Source organism: Prionailurus viverrinus, chromosome A2 (assembly GCF_022837055.1).
Source record: "Prionailurus viverrinus isolate Anna chromosome A2, UM_Priviv_1.0, whole genome shotgun sequence".
NCBI classification, from domain to species: Eukaryota; Metazoa; Chordata; class Mammalia; order Carnivora; family Felidae; genus Prionailurus; species Prionailurus viverrinus.
Window position 1 is genome coordinate 153,000,588 of NC_062562.1, and position 24,938 is coordinate 153,025,525.

The window sequence follows — 24,938 nt, forward strand, 5'->3', positions numbered from 1 at the left end:
TACATCCAACAGCCAGTAACAGAAGAAAAGAAACGAGTTATGTTTCTTAATTTTTATTCTGTACATTTCCACACAATTCACAATACAGAAAAAGTGTCCAAAAAGTAACTGTAACTAGTCAATTTCTTTTTCAGAGATTAGTTCAGTCTCCCAAATTAATTCCGTTGAAAATCTCTGTAGAGCAACACAGTGATCAAGATACTTTATATAAATAGGAAATGCAAGAAAATTAGGGAAAAATACTTTATGACTTTGTTACAAAAAACTCCATTCTTCCCTTCCCCAGCCCACCCTTCCCACCCACCCTCCCTCCCTCCATTTCATATGATCTGGATCCCACTTCACCTGGAAATAAAACTTCATCAACCTACTGCCACAGCTGCTACTTTTTTGGGGGGGATTCCACCTGCCAGCTGGCAGCTTTGCAAAAGCATGGCTCTGGGATGTGATTTCAGAAATCATGAAAGAGCCCTTTATAATGTGACTGCAACTCTTCATACAGATGTAGCCTTTGAGAGTGAATTACCCACAGCCAAGGGTACTCTGGATGCCCAAGAATCTTTTCCCACTCAGAAATCAAATGAAATGAAATATATTCATTCTTAGGGAATGGACATTGTCCTCTATTCCTGAACTCTCTACAGGAATGGTTTTCCCCACTTTCAATCAGCTACGATCCATATAATACTCAGATTCGCGGTTGCCGCGTAACCATTTGTAATAAATAAATAAATAAGAACCCAGCCTAGCTAACCTTTACTGAAACTAACTGGACTATAAATTTCAAAGATGTGCTTCGCAAAATATTCTATTGTGCTAGAATATTTTGTCTGTCAAAGTTCTGAAACTCATTTCCCAGGATGGCAAGAAACCCACACTTCCCAGCCCACAATCAGAATGTGAGCAAACATCGATCTGAATTCTAATTGTGATGAAAATTATGCATGTGGTCAGAACCTCAGTCCAACCAAGAAGGGATGGAGGTCAGTGAATGAAAAATTTTAGTGCTAATAAGACCCAAAAGGTTAGGAACCATTTGGTTTCATTATACAAGGTACAGTAAATATCAAAGCCAGATAGTATCTTAAAAATGACCAATCTCACCAACATATCTCAGAGTTACCCATAAATTTAAAACAAAATATAGAGTAAACCAATTTACAGCTGTCACTGGTTTACTTTTATAAGTAAAGACAATTTGTAAACATCTCCTATCTCTATAATTTTAAGGTTACATGTAAACCCCAAGATAAAAAAAAGTTTGTCTTTAAATTTTTAAGGGTTGAATATATTTAGATTTATGAAAAAACCCTAAATTGTCCTTATTTCTCGCAAATTTTACCATAGACAATCACAAACCTATGGACAGATCTAACCTCCTATGAGCACTTAGAGAAACTCCTTCCAAAAACAACCTAATCCTTAGGAAAGCTCTATTAGAAAGCTCTTTCTAGAACTGTCTCTTCCCCTAAATTCCACACATAATTCTTCTAAGCTGCATAGATTGAAAATTTCATGATATTCCTCGAAGCCACTTTGAACAAGTTCAATTTTTTTCTACATCTTCTGGATTTGCTTTTCATGAGGATCAAAGTTTACTGAGAGTATATATTATTTATTTGTGGGTTGCCATGGCAATTTGTGTGAAGACTAGAGCCTTATTATTGTACTGCTCTTGAGAATCTTTTTCCTTTCCCATTAACTCTCTGCTCTTCCTTTCCCTTCCCAAGCCAGGAGCAAAGACAAGGTGGGGAAGAAGGGGAAGCCGGGACGGGGTGGGGGTGGGGGGCATTTTCTCAGCAAAACTCCAGATAATGGTCTATTTTTAAAGATTATCTCAAGAGTGACTCCCATCCAGCCAACCTGAAATCCAAGAATTCAGGTCTTCTTATTATGGAAGGGGGGATGGGCTATTAAACCTATAGTCCACAAACATTGTAGCAACATTAGTCTAGCAATACAAGGTTAAGTCCTACTTAATGACCATAAGTCATTTAAAAAATGCCTCTATGGCTCTTCACCAGAAAACAGAGATCTGTCATTTGTCCAGGCCCCAGCCACAGCCATACACCCCAAATGACAAATGGGTAGAAAGAAAATGAACACTAGATCCTTTTTTCCTCTTTAATTCCTGAACCTGAGCCTGCTCTGCCTTAGTAGAAACACCTACTCTACTTGGGAGATTTGGGAATTGGCTAGCAATGGACAGTGTGTGTGTGTGTGTGTGTGTGTGTGCGCGCGTGTATGTGTGTACATAAGCAAAGCAAATTGTTTTAGGGTCATGAAATACCTGCTTCTCAATGACCTGGGACATATTTGCAATGACTGACACTGTTAAAAAAAAGCTGTACCTGCCATCTACATGGCAGGAACCGAGAGGCGGTGGGGACTCTAACAGTGCTGCTTGAGTCCAAAATCAAAGAAATCTAAAACTAGAAAATATCACATAAGTCTTTTAGTCTAAGCTCCTCACAATAAAGGAATTGCTTTTTCATGATCACTGATTTGGCTGTTCAATTTTCGCTTAAATAGTGGAAGAAACCCTAGCTGCAGTAAAGTCACTTTGTTTTTTTAGAAAGCCCAGTCCATTTTTCTGGATAGATGTGTAGGAAAAAAGAAATCCTATAAACAATAAAGCTACCTCCTTTTCATGTCTGTTCTGAACTCTTCTGTCCTTGCTTTAATTCACAAATTATTTGCCCTACAGAACTTGAATTACATAGTCCTACTTCACCTGTCTCCTCCAAACATTCCTGTTCCTAATCTTAGTTTGTTCTCTTTCCAGATCAAATAGCTGCCTTCTACGTATACACAGATCTGCCTGTAGAGGTGCTCTGTAAAAGAAGAGATCCAGAATTGGAGAATCTCTCAGGCCTGCTTATTCGTTCTGCTTCAAGTGCAGAACTTCCCACAGGTGTATCAGACCTCTGTGCATGTGACTGTGTGGCAGATATGGCTTCCATACCCATGAGAGCAATGGAGTCTTGAATGGCAAGCCCACTTTCAACACTTTTTGGTACAGCATTCTAAAATATCATCCCAATAGCGACTTCCAAGGAGAGAAAACAGTACTAACATTTTTTAAATGTTGAGAACCATAGACAAGCCAGAAGTCACCCTCAGTATGAGTTTTTTTCATGAAGTCCACCATGGCACCAAACATTTGACCCTTTTTTTTCCCTTGGACATTTACCCAACCTGAGAAGCCTCTGAGAGCAAAAACTCTGACTTTTTAACTTCCTATTCCTCAGTTCTACCCAACTCTTGCTGTGGGATGCCAAGTCAATATCTTTTCAAGGAGGCACCTTCTAAATTGTGGAAATCGGAACGACGTAAAACAGCACTGGAGGCAATGGCAGGACACTGTTTACTTAGCGAACATCTACCGTGAGGGTGTTAGTCTGTCATGTCTAGAGATCTTTGTTTAAAAATTACTGAAATTATAATAAACAGTATAACTGACAGTAAATGGTATAGATTTGAGTTGTATAAACTATTTTCTATTAAAAGACACATGTGTTTCACCAAAGGACTGAGAAATGAGACAGTTTCAGTTGTTCCCACCATTAAGGGACTCCTTTCAGATGCCATTTGGCTCTAAACAGTAAACCTTGGGAAAACATTCAGAATCATCACTTGTTTCCATGGGTGGACCCTCCCTTGCAGCTCTCACGCCTACAGCGAAAACAAGTGGGAGTTTCCATGATTGCCTTGTGTGGATTCCCAATATCTTTTAGGCAAAATTTTCTTTTGCGGTTATAGATTACATTTAGCTGTAAGAATACCAAATCACGCCACTTTTTTGTTTTTCTGTTTTTTACACTGGACAGACAGTAAAACAGATTTCTAAGATGACTTAAGGATGCCTAAGAACATGTATCAAAATCCATGACGCTTCCAGAAGTATTCTGGAGTTAGACATCGTAATATGTTTTCTTTTCACTAGCTCTTAAATTCATGCTTAGTTGGTTTAAAATTTTTTAATGATAACTAAAAGTCATTCTCTCCAAGACCTTCCCTCTCAAAATGGTGTTTTAAAGATTAAAATCAAGACTTTCATAAATTTTAAGACTGAAATCCTGCCATCCACATTAAAAATAAAACTTTTAACAACTCACAGAATCTGATTCCAGCCCCTTCGATAAACGTTCCTAATCACAGCATCATCCCTCCAGGTGGTCAAGTAGTGTTCAAACAGTCCCAGGGTCCAGAAGTGTGTAATTCCACCAGGGTGTCCACTCCACTGTTTGACGGTTTTTACTTGATTTTTGTATTTAGGTCGAAACCCACTGCCAATTTTGCCTATTGCTTCTAGTTTCATTCTTGAGAAATAGCATGAGTTTTAGCTGTCATTTCGGTAGTGTTTCTGTCTCATCTGAAAGTCTTGGTCGCAAATACATTTTTAAGAACACTACCAAGACTCGAAGGAAAAGGAAATGCAAAATATCATCCCCTTCATATTCTCATTTCGTATTTCATAAAACTAAAATCTTGCGGGCTGAAGAGTGACAGGCACAATAAAGGCCTGATGGACACCCCATTGCGTGCTTTCCTGGCACCCTGTGCTTCTTCCATGCCCAACTGATCACATGGGAATCCGTCTTTTCTCCTAGGCCGCCAGCTCCATGGACTCAAGAGGTTGGGCTCTCTCATTGATTCTTAGATCCTTAGCAAGCTGCTTGCATCAGAGTAAGGGATAAATATATTTTTGAAATAAATGATTAAATACCCAAAGGTATGATTGGCTCATGAACTTATGGTTGCCCGCAGGATGCCTGAAGACATATAAAGACTCTGGAATCTGTCTACCATGAGGATATTATTCAATATTCAAATCTCTGCTTTAAAAGACAATGCCTCCACAGCCTAAGAATCATTTTTTTCTGCTTTCTTTTTGAGACCAGGTCACTGCTATGTGTCCTGGGAGAGTGGGTTGTCCAAGGGCACTACTCCTTGCTTAGTTCCTGTATTTAGGTTTCTCACTAAACTGTGGGGAGACGGCCTAAAAATCCACAGGTGGCCAGTAGGGGTTAACACGTATATAATCCAGTCATCTAGGTAACTTCGGGGAGCACATGGTTTACATCACCAGATGTGGAAGAAGCTGCCATGACTGAGGACGCCAAGACAGACGTGTGCTAAACCTCTGTGGCAGATGACTTTTCAGAATAAGGCTTGTTGTAACTCTGTAAGGTAATCAAGGTCAGTGGACATCTATTTGTCCTTCAGGCAAAATGGATACTTGTCCCAGAGGGTCATTTCATTTTGATCCATTTTGAGCCTAATGCCTGGGGAAAATCTGGGCAGCTGTATGACAAAATTACGAAGGTAGTGGCGGAAAGTCCAGGAGGACTACTGCCATGGTCAGAAAAATTGGAGGGACCAGAGGTGGATGATGACCTGGTCGCAGAAAGGGTTGGGGCCAAAGTCAATCTGAGAGGCTCGGCAGAGAAAAAACTACACCAGTCAGCTGAATATGGAATTCAGAGAATGAGAAAGTAGAGAGATTAAGAGAAGGTTCTAGGGAGACCTGGACAGAGACTATTTTACACAAATAAGTGCTAAAGGTTAGTTAGAAAAGTCTTCTCATTTAATAGATGTTCTACTTTTTTTCTTAGCTAAAATGAAGATAATCCATTTAAGTAGAGCAGTTAGTTTTATTTGATGGCTATGAGGAGTCTTTTCAACAATGATCTATTTTATTTTTAAACAGCATAATTGAGTAAAAGATCACACTGTTTTCAGTGATTTCATTAGCTACTCCTACTGGAAGGAAGCCAAGCTCTTCAGACCCCAGCCCATATCCAAGTTACTACACCTTCCTGTCAGTAGCTGGCCCTAATTAAATATCATCAGGAAGTGTATGGAGTGTTATTAGCCCTGCAAACTCAGCCTTGGTAAGGGGAGTGAGCAGGACAGAGAAAGAAACTCTCCATGTGAGATCCAAAAATAGCGCAGACAAGGCTCTGGGCTCACGTAGGTTGCATGCTTCACATAAGGTAACATAAACCATTATAAGACCTCTTGGTCATGGATTTTATGACACACAGCAAATGCCATGTGTAGCTGGAGTGCTGCAGTAAAAGAACTAAGCTTAGCAACGGTAAAAACAACAAAGAATAAATGAGAATTTTCTGTTAGCCTGTCTTTGCCTGTTGGTGTTAACTATACACAGAGATGATTAACATGCTTCTAAAATGTTCTATTATAAGCCTATGCAATAGCGTGTGTATAGTACAGATATACACACACATATACAAATAAATATATTTCTATACGTGGGGGGGGGGGGCTTGCGTACACAGTATTTCTGACAACATACAAGCGACAATGTTTATTGGTGTTAACGCCACTTATCTCTGGGGAGGGGGCTGAGGACACTACACCAGCACAGAGGAACACCTTGACCTTGCCCGTGATTCTCATCTGTGCTATTCGAACTTCTGATAAAAAGCATGTTTGACTTCTACAAATTAGATCTAAATAAAATTAAACAATTTAAATAAAAGAGACCCATAAAAACTTAAAATTGCTGCCCCACATATTTTAAAACATGGAGATTATGAGAAGTCTGGTAAATACATTTCAGAAACACTTTAGGCAAAGAAATGGTTATGAGGTCCAAACAAAAGCTACCTGCTGAGTATCTCTCAATGCAAAAAGATCTGCCTAAGCGCTAGGGCCAGCTCCCATGATGGCCTAGGGAGCCACGGGGTGGGCGAGGTTTCCCATCAGCTGTCGCTAACTTCATGGCTGTGCACTTGCCAGCTAAGATCTCTTTTTCAGAAATTGCATTGGTTTTAAGTTAAAGCCTCCACAAGAGGTAACCAGAACTCTCCAAGTGAAATTCGCAGCCATGGTGTTTATTTCCTTCTTGGCTTCTGTTTTTTATCAAGTCCTTGAATGTGATAAAGCACAGCTTAGCTGGGTTCTATTTCATTAAATGTGTACGACTGGAATCTACAGCCTCAAAAATGACTACCTTCAGGGTTCTATGATGTTGTCTTGTAATAACTCGCCATTTCTCATACCCCTTCCTGTCAGCCTAACCTAAAAATGGAATCCCAGAGCAGAAAGCACCACCACGTGAGGGGCTCTTCTGAGCCAAACACAGAGGAATGAATGCCAGCTAAGGCAGCCTCTCTCCAGTACTGTCTCAGGAGGTTTTGTAGAAATTGCTATTTCTATAAGTATATAGTTTTATGTATTTTAAATTAAATGCATGTGGGTTTAAAGACCAGGGCCAGACCGTTTGCTTCTATACTTTCTGATGGCCCATTAAAGGTGAGAAGATATACTTAGGCTGAGCTGGAAACTGCTGGAACATATGGCCTTTCTAAAGCCCAGGACTGTCACACGCAGAGATCAATTTTTAAAAATGCTACAGGAGGTAGGTTTAATATCAAATCCATTGAATATATAACTGTTCTGCTCATTTTTGATGTTCTTTTCTTGGAAAACCCAAGTCCTGAGGGCATTTGCTTTTTCAAAGAGTTATTTGCCTTGGTTGTATGCTTCCCATCAACAACATAGAGCTTTTTTTTTTGGCTTGGAATTATTTTCAAATGTACCAGAACTCCTACAGTAATCATTAGCTAATCTACTTTCATACCAGGAATATACTTGTGACTTCAGTTGGACCTATTTGAATTGGCCCATAGCCATCTATACCCTCAATTTTCTCTGGCCTGCTTTGAAGCATCACAAAGAAATGTGAGATGGTAGTTGGTGAAAATAGTCCTTCATCCCAGAAATGGCAGCTGGGTAACCGATGGTGTGGTCGACTGTTTGGCTAAATCTAGGGAATGGAAGGCACCATTCAAGGCCAGACTCCAGTCGGTTTTAGAGATTATATTTCTGTCATCACAACATCTCTTTGATGGTGCCACCAACTGAAAAACTCCCAGATGAAGCCCAGTGATGAAAATCTCCTGGAGCATATTTTTTCCAGCTTCTGGAAACAACCTACTGCAGTCCTCCTTCCCTTCACCATAAAACCCAACAGATAATTCCATTACTAAGACTGTTAGATGACAACAGATTACTCATGACCAACCTCTTCTCCCACAGCTGGAAACAACACCAACGATTTGACTTTGGAACGACGTTCCCATCCACTGAGAAGCTACTCCTACTTAATCCAGTATTCATAGCTGTCCTTTCAAAATGTTATGTGACCAGACGAAATTCAGATAAGCAATGCGTCACCACTGGACCTTTTCAGTAAAGGTAGAAAAACCATCATTTATACGTTCACATGCAGAAACACCAGAGAAGCACTTTGCTTGTGTCTAAGAGCAAAATGGAAGAAAGCTCAGAAGACATCGGTTTTAGTCTGAAACAACCCTTAATCACCCGCTTTCATTTCTCACTTACACCCAAGTCGAATAGATAGCTTCACTGAAAGTTAGACTTTTCTCTTGCTATCGTAGTTATCACAGAATCCCCAGTAGAGGGACCTGTGTGGACCAACGGATCTGTGGCAGGATGAGAAGTTGCAATTCCAATTTTAGAGACATATTTCTGGCTAGGCTCCCACAGCAGTTTGTACTAAGAATTTTCCAGCAAGGAAAACAGAGAAGAGAATATATTAGACTACCCCGTACAGGAGAAATGGGGCTGTAGTGCTATCAAGCATAACCTGGGACTGGACAAGTAAAAGGTGAGGCATCCATCAGAAAGATCCAGCCATCCTGGAAATCTGGCAGTGGAACTCATAAAACAAGGCTTTATCCTTGGGACAAGGCTTACTTGGGGGTAATGAAAACCAAAACCTTAGAAGAAAAAGCTAAAATGGCCCCCCCTTCCACCACTGCACCTAAGAGTCTATACTTATTAGCCTCTGTGCAATATTCCAGTGACCGTTTTCTTGCTTAAGTGAGTTATTTTGACTCAACATGTTGCTACTTTTGCATTGGCTGTTTCATTTCAAGTCAATTAGCCTGCTTTCTCTTATCACTCAAGAAAGTCTACACGTAAACGCTGTCACAGTGCTCCGTTTCCTGTTATCGCAGCTCTTGCACATGGTTTTCTGCTCGGGCAACTTCAACTGCACTTAAAAATCCAGTGGTTCTGCAAACCAGCCATGGGCCTTCGTTTAATCCTTCGCTCGTCTCTATTGCGGCAAAAGGCAAAGATGGCTACACGTAGGCAGTACGGAGCTGTGCAAACAGCCCAAGCTGAACCAGTCCTCGGGGCTATCAGCAACAGCCCCACAACCCCGGGCCGGCCCCTGGGTTCCCTCCCATGCCACCTCACCATACCTCAGAGATAAGAGCACACAAGTTGACATTATCCATGTGGCACGTCCCAGCTCCTAGTTAATGATAAGGGGTTGGGTGGGTGGTTGGGTGGGAGGGAGGGAACATGCAAAAAGTCACTAATAGTCTTGGTGTATTTCATCTGGGAAATGGAAGCAGCTTTACAGTTGTGTTTCTGCAGGACATCCAGAGGGTTTTCAAAGACCTTCAGATGGTCTTGTGGTCTTCAAAGACTGAATGTAAAGAGAACAGATCATATTTTTCGAATGGTGAGCAGTTACAGTAGAATTGTGTGGTACAGGGGAGTCATGAATGCACAGGGGGAGGCGGGAGCAGTGCCATGTATACGAACATCCTTTGAATCTTGAAAATAAATTATACAGGTGAACACAGAAGTTCATGCTACTTGCTGGAAGCAATAAGGATCAAATTTCGTGGAACTTGTATTCCACAAATCTCCAGGTATCCTGCCTCTTCCTCGGTGGGCTATCATGTTCTGTTGGACGTCTTGGTAGCCCTTAACAACTGGTGACATGGTATCAGATTGATTCTTGCAGGAGAGAGACAGATTTATGGATTCCATCAGCTTCTTCCAGGGGAGCTGCCCGATCGCCGGGAGGGCATAGGTGATATGCTCGCTCAAGTTCTCTTTGTGATCTACCAGGGTCAAACAGCAGTTTCCAGGTCCTCGTGGCCAATGATCTTATAGTTCTGGCGGCTTTCTAGGTAAGCAGCCAAATCTGGGTCTCCAGCTTGCTGTGCTCTCTCTTGAGGTGTCTTACCCTACAGGTAACAGTGGGAAGGAAGGAGACACAAATACTTGGGATGAGATTTTTTTTTAAATGCAGAAACAGAGGTATTCAAAGATAATGCACTAAAGGACTTTTCCATGCTTATGGTTTTAGTTCACAAGACACTTTCAAATCTATTATCACATTAAAACGTGAGATAGGTAAGTTTAAGAGAAAGAGACTATCACTCAACAGCTGGGTCTTATATCTGAGGAAAGAGAGGTTCAGGGTAACTGGGTCCACAGCAGGAAACAGTGTGGCACAGTGAGCTTTGGAACCCAGATGCTTCAGCAATAGAAATCACTGAACAGAAAAGCAGGAGAGCAGGCATTCAGATTTCTGATTTGGGATTCTTTCTATTATACTAAACTCTGGGAAGCAGCAAGTAGAAAATGATAGCATGGGATGGGCATAAATGATCTAGGGATGCTTCTTTGCTGGTTTTAAAGCCTTCAGTTAAGTTCCCCCTAATTCAAAACGATCTCATCTCTCCAAAAAGTGAGTTAATTTCTGACTATAAAAGTGACGGGTGTGGATTAAAAATAAACTTGGAAAAGTACAAAAGCATAAAGAAGAAAATAAAACTCACCAATAATTTCTATACTACATTAAGATAACCACCTTCTGCAGAGTGACTGTTGTGTCTTTTCCTGGAGCTCTACACATAATTATTTGTATAAAAAGAAAACCACACTCTGTTTATATATTATTCTATCACATGCTTTTTCCCCTAATATATCAAATCTTTTCCATCATTCAGTGATCTTCTACACCATCTTAACGACTGTATCATTTCTTGCAGCCTACTATAATGCCGTGTGTATATTTATACACACACATGATATTTGGGGGATCAGGTCGATGAATAGAATTCAGCAGAAGGCAGGAAGGTCTCCATTCTTTTGAATGTTTATAGATATTACTTAACACTCCTTGAAACTTCTAATTTTTGTTCAATGATGTGGTTTTATCTATTTAAAAAGTGATACTAAGTTCTAGGGAAAAGACAGAGGCATGATCATTGTACTAAAGAAACAGCCCCACATGTATAAATGCACACGAGTATTACAAAAATTACTGAAGGCTTCTCAGCCTCCATCTGAATCACTGCAATGGAGAGTGTCAAATTTAATTAAACCTGCTTCTGGCAGCCTACAAGGGTATGTGGGCAGAGGATAAAAGGAAAGTAGCAGTGGCTCTGGATTCTTTCTAAAATTTCACTTATTTAGCTGGGATTTAATACTTAACCACCAGCTTGAAGTTCCTATAATAATTGTTCCCAACTTGCTTACAGTATTAGTAGACTCTATGGTCTTTACCTCAATATTAATGAGGTATATAGAATTACTAGTTTCTAAATATTCAGAGAGGAGGACTGGGGTGACCCTTGAGTTGATTTTAAAGGAAATGTCCTGTATCAAGAGAAATTCTCAAGATATGCTTCTCTCCAAATTAAAAAAAAAAAAAATTCTAGAATATCCAGTCGTAATTATCATGCTCTGCTTTCACTTAGCATAAAATTACAAAATGGAAAAATGAACAGATCCCCAAAAGGATGACTCAGACTCATACTGCTTCATATGGTAAGGCCTCTAGAACATAATGTTGGGTGAAAATTTGCATTCTACAATAACACGAATAGTATGACTTCACCTACTTAAACAAACGAGAGGGGAAAACAGGCATACCTGCATGTGAAGTGGGATCATTAAAATTTTAATAGTATATAGGTCTACAGTGTGGGACTTCTAGTGATTTTTATCTTTTTATATATTTTTTGCATGGCTAGAGTTTTCCATATAAGAATGTACTCTACTCATCACCATAAAAATAATGAAGCTGTGTTTTGAAAAAAAGGGGCCAGGTCTCCTGCCCAGTCTTTTGTCTACTTCATGTTGTCCTCCCTTTCTTTTTCTATTCGGAGTTGAGTGTAAGCCAGTCTGTTGTGTGGTAAACAGGCAATTTCCACGCTGTACAGTGAGTGGTCCCAACAAGGCCAACCCTACCTGAAATCATGGCCTCCATTGATCCTGCCTACCTGGTGTGTGTTTTTCAATCAGATTATGTAACAAAGACACTTTCAGTGCAAATATCAGCTGGGAAGAATATCACGCTGAGCAAACCATTTGAAATCCCACACCCACTCAGCTAACCAGTCAGGTAACAGACCCGCTAGAAACCAAGATGCAGCTTAACATGTGTAACAGCCTAAGGGAGGAATGGAGGTGGCTGGGGACCTCAGGCAGAGAGCAAGGATCTGGTGGGCTGCTGGGGGAGTGGACCGTCACGCCACACCACTGGCTCAGAACTGGCTCGGGGCAGAAAAAGAGGTCCACACAGGAGAAAAAGTTATTTCATAGTGTTCACTGCAGTTTGGGGAAACCCCAAGAGGCAAACTGCATATAATCAGTGGCTAGTCACTTAAATAAGTCTAACGGGGCTCAAGTCATGTAAGTCATATGTCTGTGTTCCTTGGCTATACTCACCGGCCCCAAACGTAGGCTATTTATTCAATGCCTGCATAATGAAATCCTCATCTGTATGTTAAAATTCTTCTCTGCAACCCTCTACAGTTAAATGGTTTGTCCTTTCTGAGGGTTTCTCTGTGGTGTTTTCTCAGACCTCATCAGGCTCCTCTGTGACACTGATCTTCTGCATTCGGTATCTCCCCGTCTCCTGGGCTGCAGTCCCAGGTCAATGCTACTGAGCTACGCCTCTTCTCTCACTCTAGCTTTCAGCCTTTTTTTTGGTGCTTTCTGTAAATGACCAACTCACGGTGCAGCCTGAAGTCAGTTCTCCCCAGCTGAGTGTCTCCTCCTTACCTCTACCTGTTGATGTTTTTCTGATCAAGGTTGGCAGATATATCCTGCTATCAATTTCTAGCCTCATTGCCCTCTCATTAAGACATTAACACACTTTGAATCCAGATTTATAGGACTTTTGCTGCAGGGAAACTAACCACATTTCAAGCCACCACGCCATAGCTATCACCGTAAGGCAACAAAACATACAAACCATAGGGAAAAAAACCAATTTTGTTACTAGGTTGCCACTCTTCATCCTGTTGGATCCAGTTTGCCGGGGGGGGGGGGGGGGGGGGGAGTGGGGGTGGCGGTGGTATTCTGTCACCAAGTGAGAATGACTGATCTGCTGAAACCACACTGGGCTGGGCGTCAAAAGAGCTGAAACTGGATTTGGGCTCAGCTACTGGTCTAAGGGCATAGAACTCTCTTTTGGTTTCAGTTCTCGCATCAATGAGAGTAATTAGTAATTCCCACCCTAACTTCAGGGGTTAACTTTTAGGGGAAAATATAAGAAAACAAATAGGAAGAAACTTTTAAAAATAAAAATCCAACATACACGTATCAGGTTTAAGATTATAACCCTTTCAAAGTCAGGGCTGACCACTGTGGCCGCTAATCGCTTGGGCACCCATGTATGGGGCCACATAAATCACAGATTTTAAGCTACACTAGATAAAGTAGCTGAAGGGGAAGGGGCTCTCAGTAGCAGGCCAATGTCTTTTACCCCTTCTCGTAGGGTTTGAACCTCACCTCTCCGCAACTTGGCTGCTGGCATTCAGCAGGACAACCCCCAAAGTCCCAAGGCCAGCCCATTCAGGGGTTTATAAAGTCCCATAGGCAAGCACACACCCTTCCCTTTGTGCTTATACGTTTAAACTACAGTTACTCTAAATGAAGCACTTTATTTTTTCCTCCTTTTTCCAAAGCCCCAGGCACTTCCATAAGCACAGAAAGGATGCCTTTGCTATGAGCACAAGTGAAGGCAATGGTGCCGGTGGTCTTGCCCAGTGGGAGGATGTTTGCACTCACTCATCAAGTTACCTTGGAGTCCGTCTTTCTCAGAGATGCTCCCGCATCCACCAGAAGCTGGCACACAGCCCGGTTCCGCTGGCAGGCAGCCTTGTGCAGTGCGGTCTCACCCCTAAATCAAAGATGAAATGGGAAACCACCCATAAAAGGGTTGGGGGCAGGGGTGGGAGTGGGGGTGGAGGCGGCAGGGAGGGGGTGAGGGTGGCCTCCTATCCCTGCTGCTGAAGTTCTGTGCTCCTCGGCCTCCTTCGCTATCTGCAGCTGAGCCCGAGGCTGCTGGGCACATTTGGGGGGGCGGGGGGGGGGGATGGACGTCGGGGTATCTAAAAACGTCTTCAGTTAGTCATCAACTAACCGTAATCTCTGACTCCAATCTCTTTTCTAAAGAGTGTTAACTAGGCTGAGTGATTTTGTTTTCAACCGCTAATGCTTGATTTAGGAAATACTCAACAGCACTATTAAACAGACTGATAAGTACGGATGTGTCTGAGCACTGTGGGATAGTTTTCTCTGTGGACACATCTGGGCAGAACACAGGGGCACTGGATATGGTACACACGGAACAGTGATGGAAAACCACAGGCCCTTCAGGTAGATCACACAGTGCTTGGCAGACCGCCCTGGGGCCCTCAGTGGAGTATCTCTTGGGGACTCAACTTTGAAGGACCAGGTCGACACAAGCTGCCCTACCTACTGATTTCATGTGACTGGCAGGTGGGAGGGTGTGGGCAGCCACAGAGTATATCCGGGAGAGGTGGGGACACGAGCTTTCCCCTGCTGGCAGCAGTCCTGAGGCCAGCCACTCGGTCTAGGAAGAGGGTAAGGCCAAGTAACTATTTCTACCCCCTCTCATGGGCAGTACAGGGAAGAAGATATTTCAATTGAGTCCAAAATGGAAACGATGTTCTATGCCAAAGCTTATCACGAAAAATCAAATGCAGGGCTTAGACAAGACAAATGGGTGACGATCTTGTCAATAGGACGTGGTATGTGGACAAACTCTTTGCAACAACGGACAGTTTCTTCCATGTTTAGTAACTCATAACTATGTAACTATCCCCTTCCTACTCATTTGCTCTATTCATTCCTACTGTTCCTACTCCAGACCTACTTCGCTACTCCCCATCTACCTTTCACTCTTTTGAAATTTCTGTCAAGTTTTACAGTGCTTCCATATGGCTTTCAGAGTTAGACATTTACCCTTTCTTTGTTCCTATTTGGGGAGCAGTAGCTATTTTTGTTGCCTGAAGAACAACAACAAAAAAAGCTGAGGACAAACATCATCAGTTTGGGGACCACCCCAAAGTGGATGATTTTCTCAACCAGGTTGCCCATCTGAACCACAGAACATAACAATGATTGGAATTCCCATATTCTTAATTCTCCAGTGGTTGCATGTAACTTCTTCCATTCTAGACTCAGTGTAGAGGTTTCATTACAAACAAAGGATGCCATAGGGTATTAGGACTTCATTTTCTCACAAATCCCAGTTGAGAAAGAGTAAATAAAAAAAAAGGTAAGTGTATTTATTTAGATTTCTCAGGAGTCCAAGATGTACCAGTGCAGAACTTCCTTGCCTGTAGGAAGCTCTAAATGACGAATAGCAATGACTATGCACGTAATCATTAGGATTCTTGTCATCAATTTTTACTGTGTAATTATTGGTTTAGGAGATTAGCCCTGCACAGTTATATGTACTATTGAAAGTGAACTCTTAGGGCGCCTGGGTGGCTCAGTCGGTTAAGCGTCTGACCTTGGTTCAGGTCATGATCTCACAGTTCGTGAGTTCAAGCCCTGGGTTGGGCTCTGTGCTGAGAGCTTGGAGCCTGGAGCCTGCTTCGGAGTTTGTGTCTCCCTCTCTCTCTGCCCCTCCCCCACTCATGGTCTCCCTCTCTCTCTCTCTCTCTCTCTCTCTCTCAAAAATAAGTAAACATTAAAAAAAAAGAAACTGAACTCTTTATCACTGACATTTCAATGATCTATTGTATGCCCTATAGACTACATTCTTCTCCTAGATAGGTTCTAAAGAACATATCTAAAGAAAATAATCTAGACTATGTAATGGAAGGCAATACTCACGTTTCGCTGTCTGCCATATCCAATAACTCAGAAGGTCCTAAATAAGAGGAAAGTAAGACGTCCATCAAAAAAAAGTTGAAAAAATAACCATTAACAACACAAAAAAATCTGTAATCACAGAGTTATAATGCCTTGGCAAGCTGAATAAGGAAGAGCCATTTGGTGATAGGGATAATAAGACCGCCTCCCTTGCCCCCACCCCCAGAAAAGAAAGGACTTCTCTATTCCCCCTCACCAACCTCCCAACCCCCACCAGCCAACATGTGTGAAATGGGAGCTGCATAGGACTGATACAGTCTCTGCCTGTAAAGCAGCTTTCAGTCAACTTGAAGGAATAAAATTAATTGGAATAGAATAAGTGAGAAATAACTAAGTGGCTACCTTGGGAGAAAGGGGACAGTTCAGTGGGCTTGAAGGGTTGTTTATCATTCTCCAGTGGCAGGTTGTTTGAGATGGGGTTTTATACAGACTTTTAAAACTATAAAATACCATAGATATCATCCAGTCTAACATCTATATTTTAGAAACAGAGTAACATTATAGTTTTCAAAAAATTTTCCTTCCAAGACCTGGAAGAAATGTTATACATGAACACCCAATGATTATAGATACTTCGTTAGGAATTGAGATGTTTGGTGAGTTTCTGCACTGCTGATGTTTTATTTGTTCACCAACTAATTCATTCAATCTGCAAACAATTCTTGGAATGACCACCTTTCCACTCTCTGCACCACTGCTTTCCTCCCCAACCCTCCCTGCTTTCCTCCCCAACCCTCCCTAACTCTAATTGGCCTGCAGGTATCAGCTGAGACACATTTTGCATCAAACCCTGCATGAGCCCACTCCAAATACTGCATTAAGTGGCCTGCCTATGTATGTGCACTCCCACTTTGGACACCAAGCCTATGTTCTGTAATTGGGAGGGTAAGATAATTTGTCATCTAAATTGAGACTATACCACACAGGTGGGGCTATACAATTACCTTATTGATCAAGACATTTAAACCATATCAAAACCACCTGCTGATGTGTCCCTCCACTAGTCTCTGGTAAATCCCCTGACGTAGTGGCCTATGCCTCATCCACCACTATATCCTTCCTTGGTGCCTGGCATTGAACCTAGTACCAAGGAGATGCTTAAATGTTGGGGTGAATTAATGAATAAGTGTGCTTAGACACGCCAAGCACAGTTCTAGGTATTGAGCATTTTAGTCTTCAGAAATACTATCCTGTTCATCTGCTGTCTTTACTGTCAGATATCATTATTATTGAAAACGTGCTTAGGCGATTACTTATTACATAAAAAAGAAGAAAGGGATGAGGTTAGGACTCCCCATCCATGAAAGTCACTGGCCAAGAAGATGGCTGAGATGTTATGGGACCTTCACAATCCTCCTGGTCATCCGAGAGCTACCTCATCACCTTTACCTCCTCTTTCACAGAAACTGGCCATCAAGGCCAGGTGAATCTTCTCTTGCACCATCTGCCCTATTTCTGTCTCCTCTTTGTCCTATTTGACAAACAGGCTTCCTAATAGGTCTCTGTCTGGAGCATAAGAAAAGTGAAAACATTAAGAAAAGTGAAAAGCCTCCTATCATTCAGATTTCCAGATTTCCAATTCAGCATATTGACTGCTTACTCCCAAGTATTTAAACATGAAAGTTCACCGTCTTTCATCTGGAACTGCCCTTATTCAATTTGTTCCCAGGTTCCGTTTTTCACATTAGCTAATCTGGTAACTGCACCATTACCCACCCATTTCTCAGGCCCTCCCGGTTCCCAGAGCTTGTTCCCTCCACTCTCCCGATCTGAAACAGCCTTCCCTTTTCTAGACACATACCTAAGTCTTACCCATTCTGTAAAGCCCAATCTGTGACAAGGTCTTCTGAAAAGACCAGTCTGCACAGAAGGGATCTATCCCTTTCTCTGAAAGCCTGTAGCACTTACTTGGTTCTACCCTTTTGCCATGTATTTGATTTTCAGTCATATGCCTTGTCTCCCTAAACAAATTCTTCTAAATCTCTGCAGTGTAAGAATATTTATTATTTCCCTCTAGCATTATCATATCCCTCTAGCAACTATCCTACATTAAGGATTTAACAAAGACTTGACTCATTTATTTTTGTCCCTCAACAAACTAGGAACATTTTTCTAAGGAAAAATGAACAATAATTCTCATGACAAACAAATAATTCCCACAACAAACACCAGAAGAAGTGCAGAGCAGTATAGCGCCGTGATGGGTCCTAGAGCTGAACCTCCTTGCTCCAAAATTCTGGCTCTACCTACCACTTACTGGACCTCACGCAAGTTCATTTAATCTCTCAGTCATGGCACACTACATGCCTGAAGGTTAGATATTAAGTGTTCTATTCTCTGGCATAATCCAGGAGGTTACACTAAATCAAAATGTGGACCATCAGTAAAGGAAGGAAGTGTACCGGACTCTGCATTTCCTTCCATTTATTTCTGAAGCCACTTGTTGATTCAAATTTGATGTCCTGAGAACCAATATTCCAGACCTCCTCAGTTGCGGGCAGGGCATTCTCTGCAAGGCTAGGAACAAGAAGGCTTACAGGGCCCAATGCCCTCTTCAGCAAACCCTTGGAGCAATTCATGTGGAAAGGAATTCCATGAATACGAGCAACCCAGCCTCACTGGCAGCTCTGTTCCCACCATTACTGCTGAGTGCATGCGGATTTAGGCACCAGAGGCCCCGCCTCCTTTCCCCCTCCATTCTGTGCTCAGGGCTGCACCCATGGGGGGTCCACGGACTCCAGGATCCCTGCCGCCATGTGAGAGTTTGTGGAACCAACTCAATCTGCGCTAAAATGGCAATTGTTTGACACTCTGAAAGGGGGAACAAGGAAGAGAAAGGACCTTGTTCCTCAAGTTTCTGACAAGAATCACCACAAATGCAGCCAATGCAGAACAATCCCAGAGCTGATTATCCAATTTATGAGTCAGGCAAGCCTGTAGCTGCTTATCACTCCCCCCTTCTCTCCTTTTGACCTGCTGCAGCAGACAGGGGTGAGAGGAAGAGGTGCTGATCTTAAAACAGGATACTTTTGCTTAATTAAAATCTGATGAAACTCCAATTACAGGTTTCTGGAATGAAATGGGCTCTGGAATGATGGACTTAATTAACCCAAACCTTCCTCCTCTTTCCACCAGTACAGATAATCACAAAAAGAGCAGAACATTTTGCATGCTGGCAGGTGAATCCCCAATGCAGAGGGAAGGGTGGCAGTGAACTGATGACAGACAGGCGTAGGGAGCTATTTTTAGCAGTACAGGTACCTTTTCTAGCAATGTCTTAACCCGCTTTAAAATAACCGTGTTGGCATAATGCTAGCAAGAAGGGGGGGGGGGGCGGAGGAGGAGCTGAGAAGAGGACTGAGTGCCAGGTACAGCCCAAGAAGAGGCTGGAGTTTCCCTCCCTATGCTGCTTCTAGTGGCCTGCTGGGAGCTGTAGTATTTCAGGCTGTTTACTAGTGCCCTGTGCAGGTTAGCAGCATCAGTATGAGGTCTGCAGAGAGGGGGCATGGCCAGAGAAACAAAAATCATCTGCACAGACTGCAAAAATGCTCTTTAAAGGAAACACTATTTTAGAAATAGCACCAGGATGCCTGGGTGGCTCAGTTGGTTGTGTGTCCAACTTCGGCTCGGGTCATGAACTCATGGTTCATGAGTTCGAGCCCCGTGTTGGGCTCTCTGCTGTCAGCACCGAGCCCACCTGGGATCCCTCTTGTCCCCCTCTCTCTCTGCTCTCCCCCAGTTAGTGCTCTCTCCCGCTCTCTCAGAAATAAAACTAAATATAAAATAATAAATAAATAAATAATAAAAAATAGCATCTATGATTTTTTGGGAAAGTTCATTTGAGTGTCACTAATAAGGGAGAGAACAAGAGAAAGAAAAGAGGATGGAATTCTTTCAGTTTAGATCAATGGTGAATATTTGGACCTAGAACTTATTTTATATTTTAGATCTACACTGTGAACATCACACCATGTCCCTTCGGGAATCTGAAGGAGTACCATTACGTTGTTAGCAGTGAACTCAGTTATTCCCTGAATATAAAACCAAGTCTTGGTTCACTGCTGCCTCCTAGGGTTTGCTACAATGTCCACACTCAACCCCACATTTGACTTGTACCAGAAAACAACTGTTAAAATCTGACTCAAGGGGCATGTGTGCCAATTTCTCCATGAAGTTTTCAGAGGCAGACAATCGCTGTCCCTTCAGAGCCCTGCATTAGCTGTCATTGGAACTCTGCAGGTAATGCTTCCATCAAACTACCCTGCGAGGTGGTTGTGTTTCATTTCCCTCACCGGGGTTTAGAAATATGGAGGGCAGAGAGACCAGATGTTACACGTGAGTCTTGGCAGGTAACCTGACCTCACTCTGCTTCGGTTTTCACCACCCGTCAGGTGGAGAGAAGAGAACTCCCTACATAGGGTTGTTTTAAGAATTAAGTATGTGAATACATACGAAGCATTTAGAGCAATCAAAGTTAGCAGTGACTATTACTCTAACATTTTTTTCTCAAAAGTTCATGGGACAGAATTCATTTTTTAATTGAATGAATGAATGAAAGCCATTTAAAAATCAATGTGGATCCCAGCCAGTATCGTATTTTTTTTCTCAGAGAAAGACCCATAAACGTAACATGGATTCAAAAGACTGTGCTATACGGGAAATGGTCTGAAAAATCAGGGGGGAACAGACGTATTGAGAAGATCTACGCATCAGTATTCCAGCGAAGCCGGGGAATGCGAAAGGAAGCAAAATTTCACAAATCTCCCAACGTGAGAAAGTGAACAGTGAGGTTAAGTAGTCAAGCCTTCTAAACGGCAAGTCTGCTGCCCCGGCTCATTCCATTGGCTCTTCCGTTGGATACCCCCCCCCCCCCCCGCCCCGCGCTCTTGCTGCTACAACCCTATCATCAATATTGTGCTTGTATTATATATGATGTGTCCTTTGTCGCACGCATCCTTTAATTTGCTTCCCACACCAAGGCATCCAAACCCCCCTTGCTATCCCTTCCACCTCTCCGTGGCCTCTCTGTCCGGGACCTCATTTCCCATTAGTCTCCCCCACGCTGCCAGCAGACCATTCCAAATCCTCCTCTGCCCCAGGACAAAAGCTGCACAGATGTGGGGAGAGCTGGCACTGGGAACTCGAACCGCACCGTCATCCTGTCCCAGCGGGACGGTGGTCCTTTCTCTCGGGGACCAGAGGCAGAAAAAGGGGGGGGGGGGTAAAAAGAAAAGAAAAGAAAAGAAAGACTGAAGACAGAAAAGGAGAGAAGACAAAATAAGCCATTGAAATCAAAAAGGAAATGCATGAGTGAGATTTCTATCAGGACGCGCAGTAGGGGGGCAGAGGGGTGGGAGTGGGGGGGATAAAAACAAAGGGGCGAGATGTGCGGGGTGGTAAAAGCCTAAAACAACACAAAAGTCCCTCCGAGGGGTTCAAGGAGGGAGGAAGGAGTGGGGAGAAAATATGGTTGAAAAGAGCTGAAAAGCGGGAGCCACTGGGGGCCCGGGAATGGAGCCCCTCGCGTCCTTCCCTCTCCACCCTGGCCCTGTGGGATTGCTCTCTGTCTTCCTCTTCCATTCTCTCTGCAACCCTCCAAATGCCCAAATTCCAGTTTTTCAGAAAGGAAAACAGCAGGTTGTGTATTTGAGAGAAAAGGTCCCAAAGAAGAAGGAGGACAGAAAACAATTCGAGCCTCCTGTGGCTTTTCAGAACTCACCACACATCTCCTGCCCCTAGCCCCACAGCCCGGTTTCCAGAGAACACTTAGGACAGAAATGTGTTGTTTACTGTGGTGTCTGGGGGAACAGCTAATCTCTCACGACTCCTGCTCAGGACCCCACTGCTCACCACAAATAACCAGCGAAGAGGTGGGCAAAGCAGAGGAGAGAGGGGCTCCCACCTGAGCGAGGATGCAGGACAGAAAACCAGCCACTTGCAAAGTGCCTACCGATTTCTCCAGAGCCCTGTCATTAGCACATCTTTACAGTCAGGTCTTCGAACAGGTTTTAGGATTTATGGCATATGAAGTCACAGGAAAGACTTAAACCAAATTAAAAAAAAAAACAAACAAAAACCTAAAACTTCAAAAGATCTGCAGCATTCAAGAGATGAGGAGGAATGTCCCTCTCCAACTCTGGTGCAGTGTAAAATTTCCACTTTTTTCCCCACTTACATGAATTCATACTGATCAGACCTGTCTACCACAAAACTGATGCTAGCTTATGAACATAATGCCACAGTCTGATACACATCCTGAACCCCAGCCTCACTACATTCTCTTAGAAAAGGCTATTTTCCTTGTCAGACCAAGGGGATTCTAGAGCCATCATCATGTTAAATTAGGAGAGACTATTTCACTGAACAGAGATCACATTAAGGTAATGGGTACAGAGAAGAGAAAGGGTCATGTTTCCCCTGTGCTTGTCCTTGACTTCAAGAACACTGTAATTTACAGAGGTTTCTATAACTTAAAAGAGATGCGTTTTTCAAAATGCACAGGCTAATGAAATTATATCAGCACCTAAAGATACGAAAACAAACAGCAACAATAAAGACAGTTGAGCTGAAGCGCTTAGCTCGTAAGAACCTGCTGGATTAGACTGGCTATGCCAAAAGACTTCGCATGTGTATTCCTGAATAAAGAAAAATAATGAGATCAGGGTTAGGGAGATGGAATTGATGAGGCCTATCAGGTTGGCTAGTACTAATTTCAATAAAAATCAACTGCAATTTAGTTCCTATTATTTGGCTATGGTACTAAAAGGTTAAAAATCACCATCCTTCAAAATTGCAGTGATTCTGGGACTAGAGAGCATAATGAGATTTTATTTCCCAACAGAAAGATGGATTGTGCTTCGTATCTCCAGTCTCACTCTCAGGTATGTACCGGCCAATGAGAGATCCTGGTGAGGCGGGGAGGGTATCAGATGCCTCCCGTGACCTTGGGAATGGCTTGCCCATGAGGCAAGTAGAGATGTTTGGAATCTCAAGGGTTTTTTTCCCTCATTATCATAGTTATTAAACATATTATTAAAATCGAACCAAAAAAAATCCTGGAAAAATAAACACCCCCTCCCCCCAAATTATGTTAATTTTGCTTTGTGTCCTTCCATTTTGACAGAGAGAGCTGTACTGTGTGACTCACGCTTTGCAAGAGGTGCTGGGGGTGGAAGAGACACAAGCTGAGTACTGGGGTGTCAGGCTTTGGTTACAGCACGAAGAGACTAACGAAAGTACCCGCTTGATTTCACACCGGGCAAAGTAGGCGTGCACCAGTCCACAGATGGGGTTAGAAACAGAAAGCCCTTAGAGGCCCTCTTATTTAAGCAGTGGGAAAAGTAGTGCGGGAGTGAAAATCCATGGGTCTAGACCAATATCATCTCATGCCCCTGGGGACATGCAAAGGAGGAGAGGGGTTTTTTGTTTTTGGTATAAGTATGTGCCAAATATTACATGGGTCATGCTTATGCTAAAAAGAGGGGAAACTGTTGTTAAAGAACTTGCAAATTCAAAGAATTATTGTTGCTAGTCAACCTTAGGACTGAGAACCAAAGGAACATATAAAAGCAGAGGCCCGGGGGATTCCGGGTGACACAGTAGTTCAGGACACTGAGAAGGTAGGCTCACCATTTTCAACTGAAGAAGATAGAGTTAGGGAGGTGGTAGGTTAAATCTGGCCACAAATTATTTGCAGCTCCTCTCACAGAGCAGTGGGGGCCATTTCCCCCCTCCATGAGTCAGGGCAGCCCTGTGACCGTTTTAGCGAACAGAATACTACAGAGATGATGCAGAACTTTCCAGCCTGCCCACAGGACGTCTGGACGCTTCCATCTTCCTGGAGCCCTAGGACTGTCCTGCCATGAAGAAGCCTGGGATAAAAGGATAGGTATAGAGAAAGGCTCCAGGTGTCCCGGGCATCCCAGCCATCTCAGCTGAGAGCCCCAAACATGTTGGGGAGTCCCTCTTCAATACAGACTCAGTCACAAGTGTGGTTCCCTGCAGCCTCTTGAGTGAGACCAAGTGAGATACCAACAGGTAACTGATAGAGGTTTCCAGAACCCTGGCGGGGGGGGAGGGGGACGTGGAGATGGAATTCTAGCTCTTCAGGAGAGGTAGAGGAAGACAGAGAGACAGAGACCCTAAATTATGTTAGCATTCAAACAGATGGCCAGTCTCACACCTAACTCCAGAGAGGAGATGTGGGTATTGAACAGCTTAAGATATGTGAGCAAGCATTCAATCCCATTGGGTAAAGGACAAACGAGTAAAAAAGGATTGCGAATGGTCAAGAAGACAGCAACCAGGAGCACCTTCACTTGAGCTAAAGACAAACTGACAGTCTGTATATCTAAAGCACATCTGCATTTTGTGCAATAGAAACCCTGAGCTCTTTTCTATTAAGACAAAAATAATCACAGAAGCTCTGTGCTTCATTGCCTGTGGGGCCGGGTTCTAACATTTGCTTTTGCCTCTCACTAGCTTTGGGAGAAGTCACTACGGGGAAGAGAAAACACCTATGATTTTGAATGTGTGTGCGTGTGTGTGTGTGTGTGTGTGTGTGTGTGTGTGTGCGTGTGAAGGAGGCAAGCAGAGATCATGCCGCCATTGCTTTGTAAGTCTTGCCCAAAGAGAAACGCTTTCATTGCAGGCCGTAGAATGGGCAGGGGGACAGGAGATGAAAAGACGCACACCGCAGACACAGTACTGAGAACACAGCCAACCACCTAGGCTTTCCAAAGTACACTGGCTTGGGACTGTCAGGCCCAGCGTGCAGCTGGCAAGAAATGCTCTAATAACCACCATCCGACTTCAAACACCTTTTCTTTTTCCTAAGCCATTCTTTCCACCATCACTCGGGCCAAGGTTTCAAGGAAACTCTTCATGGTGAGGAGGAACTAAGGACAAAACAAGGTGTGTCAAATGTAACTGGCAAT

General features: G+C 43.0%; 1 protein-coding gene across 3 annotated transcripts in view; it reads right to left on the reverse strand.

The window, feature by feature from the left end:
* Positions 1-319: 319 nt before the first annotated feature.
* Positions 320-24,938, reverse strand: part of DGKI (diacylglycerol kinase iota) — a 455,508-nt gene continuing 430,889 nt past the window's right edge. For all 3 annotated transcript variants that reach the window (XM_047850207.1, XM_047850206.1, XM_047850208.1), the window contains 3 exons: positions 15,964-16,000; positions 13,897-13,996; positions 320-10,043 (listed from right to left, as the gene is read on the reverse strand). In XM_047850207.1, the coding sequence (XP_047706163.1) occupies positions 9,927-10,043; positions 13,897-13,996; positions 15,964-16,000 (254 nt within the window). In that variant the 3' untranslated portion in view covers positions 320-9,926. The remainder of the gene's footprint in view (positions 10,044-13,896; positions 13,997-15,963; positions 16,001-24,938) is intronic.